This window comes from Macadamia integrifolia, unplaced genomic scaffold (assembly GCF_013358625.1).
Source record: "Macadamia integrifolia cultivar HAES 741 unplaced genomic scaffold, SCU_Mint_v3 scaffold823, whole genome shotgun sequence".
Taxonomy (NCBI): domain Eukaryota; kingdom Viridiplantae; phylum Streptophyta; class Magnoliopsida; order Proteales; family Proteaceae; genus Macadamia; species Macadamia integrifolia.
Genome location: NW_024870550.1, coordinates 59,352 through 67,501, shown reverse-complemented (window position 1 = coordinate 67,501; position 8,150 = coordinate 59,352). Strand labels below are relative to the sequence as shown.

At 38.7% G+C, this 8,150-nt stretch overlaps 1 protein-coding gene across 3 annotated transcripts; it reads left to right on the top strand.

The window, feature by feature from the left end:
* The first annotated feature begins 746 nt into the window (after nucleotides 1-746).
* On the top strand, nucleotides 747-7,878 carry LOC122070099 (putative pentatricopeptide repeat-containing protein At1g56570). Of its 3 annotated transcripts, none has more exons than XM_042634207.1 (4): nucleotides 747-1,527; nucleotides 3,304-4,759; nucleotides 5,737-6,015; nucleotides 7,230-7,878. In XM_042634207.1, exons 1-2 carry the CDS (start codon nucleotides 922-924, stop codon nucleotides 4,513-4,515), a joined length of 1,818 nt encoding a protein of 605 aa, XP_042490141.1. In that variant the 5' UTR covers nucleotides 747-921; the 3' UTR covers nucleotides 4,516-4,759; nucleotides 5,737-6,015; nucleotides 7,230-7,878. The 3 variants fall into 3 exon arrangements, with proteins under 3 accessions (XP_042490141.1, XP_042490140.1, XP_042490142.1); XM_042634206.1 differs by having other exon boundaries at nucleotides 7,224-7,878; XM_042634208.1 differs by lacking the exon at nucleotides 5,737-6,015 and having other exon boundaries at nucleotides 7,224-7,878.
* The last annotated feature ends 272 nt before the right edge of the window (nucleotides 7,879-8,150 follow it).

The window sequence follows — 8,150 nt, the reverse complement described above, 5'->3', positions numbered from 1 at the left end:
TTTTTCCTTTTTGGGTTAGAACATTAACTTCATCTTTAAATGTTACAACTCCAACCACTAAGTTGGTCTATTTTATTAATTTCTTAGTACTACAAACAATGGATAGCTTATATATGGATATTTAATGTTAATGACCTTTATATCAGGGTACCTTTCTCAACCAAATCTCCCCCACCCCACAGAGAAAAAGAATGGGGTGGGAGTTGATAAGAACCATTGTCAGTTTTCTTGATAGCTATAAGGACACGTTGACTGATTTTTGAAAGAGAACCACTTTCTCAATCCATTCCAAACCCCCACCACAAATAGTCTAGTTTTGTCATAGAAAAACCTAGAAGACTCTTGAGGGTTTCTCATCAGTCATCTGCGTGACTCCATAAATAGTGGTTCATCTCAGTTGATTTTCACTTTCAGATATAAAACCAAGGGGACAGTTTTTACAAAAATCCACTGAGGGAGACAGTGGAATTTTGTTAGAATTCAACGGCTGAGGTGTCTGTTGGGACTCTCCCAACCGTTGGATCTTAATTATCACTCACGGCAAAGGAATTGAATGTGGGACAGCTTACCCTGATAGGTTTCACAGTTATCTCATCATCAAGACTGTATCTCCTTTTCTAGCTGATGAGACCTAATAAATTTTGCCCCACTTGTAGGGTTTGTTCGTATCTCCAAAAAAATATGTTGCAAATAAAGGTTTTGTTTTGTTTTGTTTTGTTTTATTTGTTTATTTATTTTTTAATTCACGGTTTCACCTCTCTATTATTTTGCCCCACTTGTAGAGAAGTGGAAAAAAATATGTTGCAAATAGTGACTGGGGTAAACTAGAAAGGCCCCACAGTCATTACTATTAAGAGGGTTTTACAGAATTTAAAGTCCAGTGACAAACGATCAACGGCTTCCATTTAGAGGCATTGAGAGATGAACGCTAAGAAATTACTTGGGAGCTCTCACCTCAATCTTATACCACCAATAATACTAAACCCATTTCGTTTGGCCCACAGATTCATCACCTTCCAATCCAAAGGATCCTCAATTTTAGCAACCAAAACTCGTCTCATCATTTCTTACTGTGAACGAAGCTTGCTTAATGAAGCACGCCAATTGTTCGATGAAATTGCTGAAAGGGATGTTGTTGCTTGGACAGCTATGATTACAGGCTACACATCATGCGGCCGTCACCAACAAGCATGGAGGCTATTCCGGGATATGACAAGGGACGAAAATGTAGAGGCCAATGCGTTTACTCTCTCCAGTGTCCTAAAGGCATGCAAAGGCTTGGAGTCGTGTTCTTGTGGAGCAATTGTTCATGGTTTGGCAATAAAGTATGGCCTGGATGGATCTCTGTATGTTGAGAACACGCTTATGGACATGTATGCTACGTGTAGTGTTAGCATTGATGAAGTATGCATGGTTTTCCACCAGATACATATAAAGAATGAGGTTTCGTGGACAACAATGATCAGTGCTTACACACACAGAGGGGACGGTTTCAGTGGACTTCAAGTTTTCCGGCGTATGTTGCAGGTTATATTTGATCTTGAGTTCTTCTTTTGAGCTAATAATTACCCATTTTGAGTAGGATGGCGAAACCTGACCACTAAACATGCCTGCATTTTCTGGTTAAGGTTTAGTGGTTTTTAAACTTAAGTAATAAATGTTGGGCTGAAGACTGGTCTGGTTAAGGTCTGCTTATTACAAACACTTTGATATTCTTCAACCCTACTCCACGCTCCCAACCTGTTTTGCTAGCATAATTAGGGAATTTGGGTACTGAAGACCCATTCTTCAAAGTGTGCTTAGATCCTATGGAATTGGAATCACAGGGGTGGCCCTTGCACCCCACATTCGGTAGGAATAAAAAGGCATCCAAATGAGCCTCTGTAAGTAACACCTTAAAGGTAGGCAGGTGGATATTATATTAAGCACATTGTAAATGCCTTTTTCTTTCCTCTAGTTGGACATTCATACTAATCTCCTCTTCGGCTCATCCATATATTCCAGGTTTGAGCTTGCGAATCCTAGAGGAGGAATTCTGGGTACATTTAATTGCATTGCAACCTGCCGTCCATGGTACCCGAGTGCCCAGGGTTGAATAGGACCCTAGATCAAGGCAATCTCCATGCATGTAGAGTCTCTTTGCCTTAAAATACTGAGCAATGCTTATCTAGAAGGCCTGTCCATCCAGGCCCATTCGGTACAATCCAGTCATGAATAAGTTCACCATAGTTTCAGTTTCTTCCTTTTAGAAGTTTGTTTTTGCTTGCTTTCTTGTGAAAGTAAGCGAAGATTAGTCATGCAAGAGCATCAAGGAAACCCAAGTTCTAACCTTCTTCACATACAGATGATCTAGAAACTGGTTTAGGACCTGTCTGGTCTTAATGTAAATTCCTGAACACCTATATTAGTCTTAACTCCTTAGGGTCCCAACATTCTTCTCCTTGTTTTTGTTCTTGGGTGTGCTCCTTTTGTTGTAGTAATCTTAGAAACTGTATCAGCTGGAAAGTTGATTTAACTTGAGCAGTCACAACCACACTGTGACTTTGCAGTGGGATAGTACTGTATTAGAAATTGGTGCTTCTTGTTGTCACCAGAAAGGTGAAGTGAGAAGTTGTAACTTCATTTTGATTGTCCCTTGTCTTATTCCCAAAATTTCTTTAATGCAGGGATAAAAAAGGGTTTTCAAAATTATTTGAAAGTATGTCATTATGTCCTTATAAAAAGCTGCACATTTTTCAAGTAGGCATGTAATATAGTTCTGATTTAGAAGTTAAAACCAGTACCGAAACAGGATCAAAGCAGAGTGAAAAACATTCCAGAATTGAGAGAACTTGCTTAAATGTCACTTTTAGAGGGTAGAAACTATGCTGAAAATTCCAGCTAGATCCAATGGCTAGATCTGCTGATATGGACGTGGAAATAGGATAAGTCAAACCTAGTCAAATTGGGAATCGTATGATGGATCAGAAAACCGTTAATACCCAGCAGAACTATACCCTATGATATTAATTTCAGCATAAACAGAACAATAAAGCTCAGAAATCGATTTGCCTTCTAGTAACCCAAAACCCAGTCCTACTTGTAATAAGATTATAACAACCAAGCAACAGAACCATATTTTGAAAACAGAATATGAACTAGGGTACTATGGACTGGAATTCTGAAACCAGAATTGAAATTCAGCAATGTAGAGCACTTAAATCCAACAATCCTATGAGGGTAGGGAGCCCTTGTGGAAAAAAAAAAAGGGAACTCTTCTGCTCATGAATATGCCAATCATTTCTTGATTTTTCACTGCAACAGGAGGAAGCAGAACTGAACCCATACAGCTGTTCGATTGCAATTAGAGCGTGTGCGGCGACAGGATCCTACAGTTTTGGCAAGCAGATATGTGCTCTTGTGTTTAAATATGGATTCAACTCCAATCTGCCAATTGGTAATTCTATTATAGACATGTACTGCTGGTGCCATAGTTTATCTGAAGCAAATCAATACTTTCTTGAAATGTTTCAGAAAGATTTGACTACATGGAATACCCTGATTGCTGGGTTTGAGAGATCTGGCTCAATTGGATGCCTTCACATTTTTTCCCAAATGGTATCACAAGGTCTCAGCCCCAATTGCTTCACATTTACTAGTCTTGCATCTGCCTGTGCTAATATGACAGTTCTAAGTTCCGGACAACAGGTTCATGGGGGTATTATTCGAAGAGGGTTTGAAAGTAATTTGGCATTGACTAATGCCCTTCTGGACATGTATGCCAAATGTGGAAATATAGCTGATTCATTCAAGATTTTTAGTGAGATGCCTCAAAGAGATGTGGTCTCTTGGACTTCGATGATGATTGGATATGGGACACATGGATATGGAAAAGAGGCAATAGGACTGTTTGATCAAATGGTAGATTCAGGTATCAGACCTGATGCTATTGTGTTTATGGGCGTTCTTAGTGCTTGTAGTCATGCGGGGCTCGTCTGTGAAGGATTAAAATATTTTAAGTCAATGGTCACTGGTTATGGGATTACTCCAAACCAGGAGATTTATGGGTGTGTTGTAGATCTGCTAGGACGTGCAGGAAAAGTCAAGGAGGCTTATGAATTGATAGAGAATATGCCATTCAAGCCCGATGAAACAGTTTGGGGTGCACTCCTTGGTGCGTGCAAAGCATATGGAGATTCAAATTTGGGAAAATTAGCTGCTCAGAAGTTATTGGACTTGAGGCCTAGTTGCATTGAAACTTATGTCATACTTTCTAATATTTATGCTGCTGATGGTAGGTGGGGGGAGTTCGCAAAAACAAGGAAATTGATAAGAAGCATCGGGAATAGGAAAGAGGCAGGGAGGAGTTGGATTGAAGTTGGAAATAAAGTCTATAGTTTTGTGGTTGGTGAGAAGGTGGGTCTCCATATTGAGTTGGTTTATAATGCACTGAAAATTCTTGTTCAACACATGAAAGAAACTGGATATGTTCCTGATTCAGATTCCCTACTATATGATTTGGAAGATGGGACATGAGAGAAAAGCCAAACTTTAATTAAGCAACTGGGAAGATCATTTTGATAAATCTGGTGTTCTCCAAGCAAACCATTAGATTTCCCATAAGAAGCTTGAAGTGCATATTGTCAATAGAGGGGTGGGGTGAAAGAAAAAAGTGAACAAAGACAAAGTACAAACTGAAAAGGCCAACAGTTATTCTGAAGAAGAGGAAGCAAAGTAAAGACGTAAGAGAAAGTAAGGCCATGGACCAGGAAAGACCTTGGTATGGATGCATTTACCTGATACCTATTATTTGTTTTGTATTAAATTGCATTTATATAGTAATTAGATTATGATTGATAAGTGCTACTTCCTCATCTTAGCTTTATTCATGTATTTATTTGAAGATTGACTTTGTTACAACAAATTAGCAAAACACTGCTGGCTTAACAATATTTGCACAAAAATGAACACATGGTTGTCAATTCTGTAGTGTCTTCAGAATGCATAGAAAGATAAGCCATAGACAAGAAAGTTTGCAGGCAGAAAACCATCTTTCATTTGTTTGGAAGTGCTATTTCATAGATAAGTTTTTGTTCTGCCCCCATTTATTGTCAAAGAAATCTGGCAGTCCTATTGCATAAATTTGTCATGAATCAACTAATTAGTTGAATGCCCTTGATTGCATTGAGCTTACATGAAACATATTTCTTCCCTTTCCTTTTTCCTATGAAATAAACGATCCTCTTTTCTGTTTTCTAATTCTACCTATTGATGGTCCCTCTGTCCTTTCTCTCTTGTTTATCTTTGTTTCTTCTTTGGTCCAAAACAGAAGCAGTAATGTTTCATGTAGTGTTATGTTTTGGAAGTGATTTGCATTTTTATTTCAATCCTTTCTTAAGAAGGAAATTTTTCTGTTCCTTCTTCTGATGCATCTGGCTTTTCTTCGCCTCTTTATGGGTGGTGGGTGCACTTTGGCCTGCTGGAACCCAAGATGGGTCTGAGCCAGTGCTCTGACCTAGTCATGTCTTGAATGGTTCAACCAGACACAGAGCTGCCTCAACCAGTCCAAAACTGTTAAATCTGGCCAGCATGTTGGGGGGTCACTTTGGGGACTGTCTGATTAATCAAATGATTTGAATGGCTGCGCCAGTCTGGGTATCAGAAAACTGTTCATTGTCCTTTCCCATTGCTTTATGTTTATTTTCTTTATTTTTTTTTTTATTTTCCGACTCTTGATTATATTTGTGTTGTATAAAGCATGAGTGCAGGACACATTTTCTGATGGCTATAAAGAAGTCTGGACAAAGTTTAAAGGACTGGATGCAGAACTTGAATTTCTTGTGGTTAAGAAAATATGGTAGCATGTTATCAGTGGCTTGGTATAAAAAATTGCTTTTGATTAACAATGCTCTACATGGAGAATACAGAATGATGGAATGGTAATATGAAGAGCTTTCAGGGCATTTCCACGAATACCATAGTGAAGACATGGGTTTGAGTCTTGAAAGTGGCACTTTGTACCAAAAAATGCCAAAGGTAAAACCATTTCAAATCCACCCCTTCCAACTAGGGCCCTGCAAAAGCAGGATTGCACTGGGTTATGGCCCATTATGTTTTCAATCTATTTACATTTTACATCGATTAGTTCCTAGTGAAAATATCCTAAATGTCGAACAAGTCTTTTTCTTGAAGAATTTAATGGTCATTAAATGATGTCCAGGGAGTTGATGGAATGTTTGACACTTCTAAATCATTTAGGAGGAAACATTGACATCACTATGGCGGGCTAAAAGAATTGGAAGGAAAGTACTAGAGAGATTACTTGGTAGAGTCATATTGTAGGAGCCTAACTAAAGGGATTTCTGAATTGCCAGATAGAAAATACTATCACAACAAAAATAAGCAGGAGTTCCTAAATTAGTGTTTCAGTCTTTCAGATGTAATTTGGTTTCTGCAAATAGTAACTTCTGTTATTCTCACAGGTTACTGTTGTTATCTGTTGCGTTAATAATCTTGGTTCTTGAACCATACAATCAAAACTTATGATGTGCCAAAGAACTCTAAATTCAAACTCCATTTTGCTGAATTTTTTTCATATTTTTTCATGTTTCTGAGTTGCTGCGTGAATTTTATTCCTGCACTACCTGGGTTCTGGAGCTCCTGCTGATGGACAAAAGTAGTAAGTTAGTGTCTCTTTTCAGTTAACTTTTTAGTCCTTTTCTGCTTCATTTTGAGTTTCTTTTTTTTTGATAATGTTAAAAAGTATGGTCTATTACTCTTTTTAGTTGTATGCAATTAGTTGAGCATAATCCCGCATTGGAAAACTTTTGGGACCTTGGATGCCTTCATACACACCAGTTAAGCCTCTCCACTTAAGAGCTTAAGCCTTTGGGTTGGATAATTTAACATGGTATCAGAGCTATTTGGCCGACTATGTTAATAAAACATCTGTGTATGATCACCCAAAAGAGGAGCAACACATGAGGGGTAGTTTGAAAATATTCCCACATTGGAAAAACTCTGGGATTTTTGGATGCCTTCATAAACCAGTTTGGTCTCTTCATCTATGCATTCTAGGTTGGATACTTACGTATAGTGCCAGGTCAGATTTAAGTGCTTGTAGTAGACTGCCATTATATTAGGCGTCCTCGACAACTTTATCTTGATTGGGTGTACTCAATTTCTTGAATTGTTTATGGTATCTCTGCTTTACTGATACTAACCATCTTTGGTTTTCTTGTCAGGAGCAGTATAGAAACCAGACCTTGCAGTCTGATGAGGGACCCCTGGTTGTACTACTACCACTACCAAGCCTATCAAGTTTTCTGCAAGCGTCTGCTACTTTCTGTTACACAGTGATGGTCATGGAGACTGCTGTGATTTTCTTGGTTGTATCTCATACTGAGGATTGGAAGGAGTGGTGATGGTTGTCGGTGTTCCATTTGTGACTACCCTTCCAGCTGTCAATGAATTGTGAACGTAACAAAGGGGATGAGTTGAAATGTAAGTGCAATGCCTGTCTCACAGATCATTTTGAGATGGGAAGGGAAAGTGAGTAGGTTTAGTTTAATTAGTTAGATCAGTGTATGGGTTTGAAACATGGAACAGCCTCTTCGCAAAGCGGGGTTAAGGCCGCATACATTTGCCCTTTCCAAACCCTGCAGCTGTGGAAGCCTTGCGCATGGGGACAACTCTTTTGGTTGTATGAAATTGTGTGGGTCTATTTTGTGTGGGTCTATTTACCCCTTTTCCAGTTCCAACTATGTCTAGTACCAGTGGAGCTCCAGAACTCATGGGAATTAGTATGGATACGATCCATTTTTGTCCTGATCTTTTATTTCTGTACTTTCTCAGCATCTCTATTTTGTGAAACTATTTCCTAACATCGTTTTGTGTTTAGTTTAATATGGCAACCCTTTATTCCTATTTAGATTTTCAACTTAAGATGGTGATATATGATGCAATGTCAATGCTAAACGGGTGTGTTTACCAACAATAGTTGTGTAACAATGCCTAGTTGGGACTCGGGACCATGTACTCTTCATGCATATGGGGGTCCATGAAACCATATGTGCGGCTCAAAATTCAAATTGTGTTTGTTGGTAACATGTGCTATTGGATGGTGGAATGTCGTGTTAAGGGTGTTCATCGGTTCGGTTTTGGTTTAAACG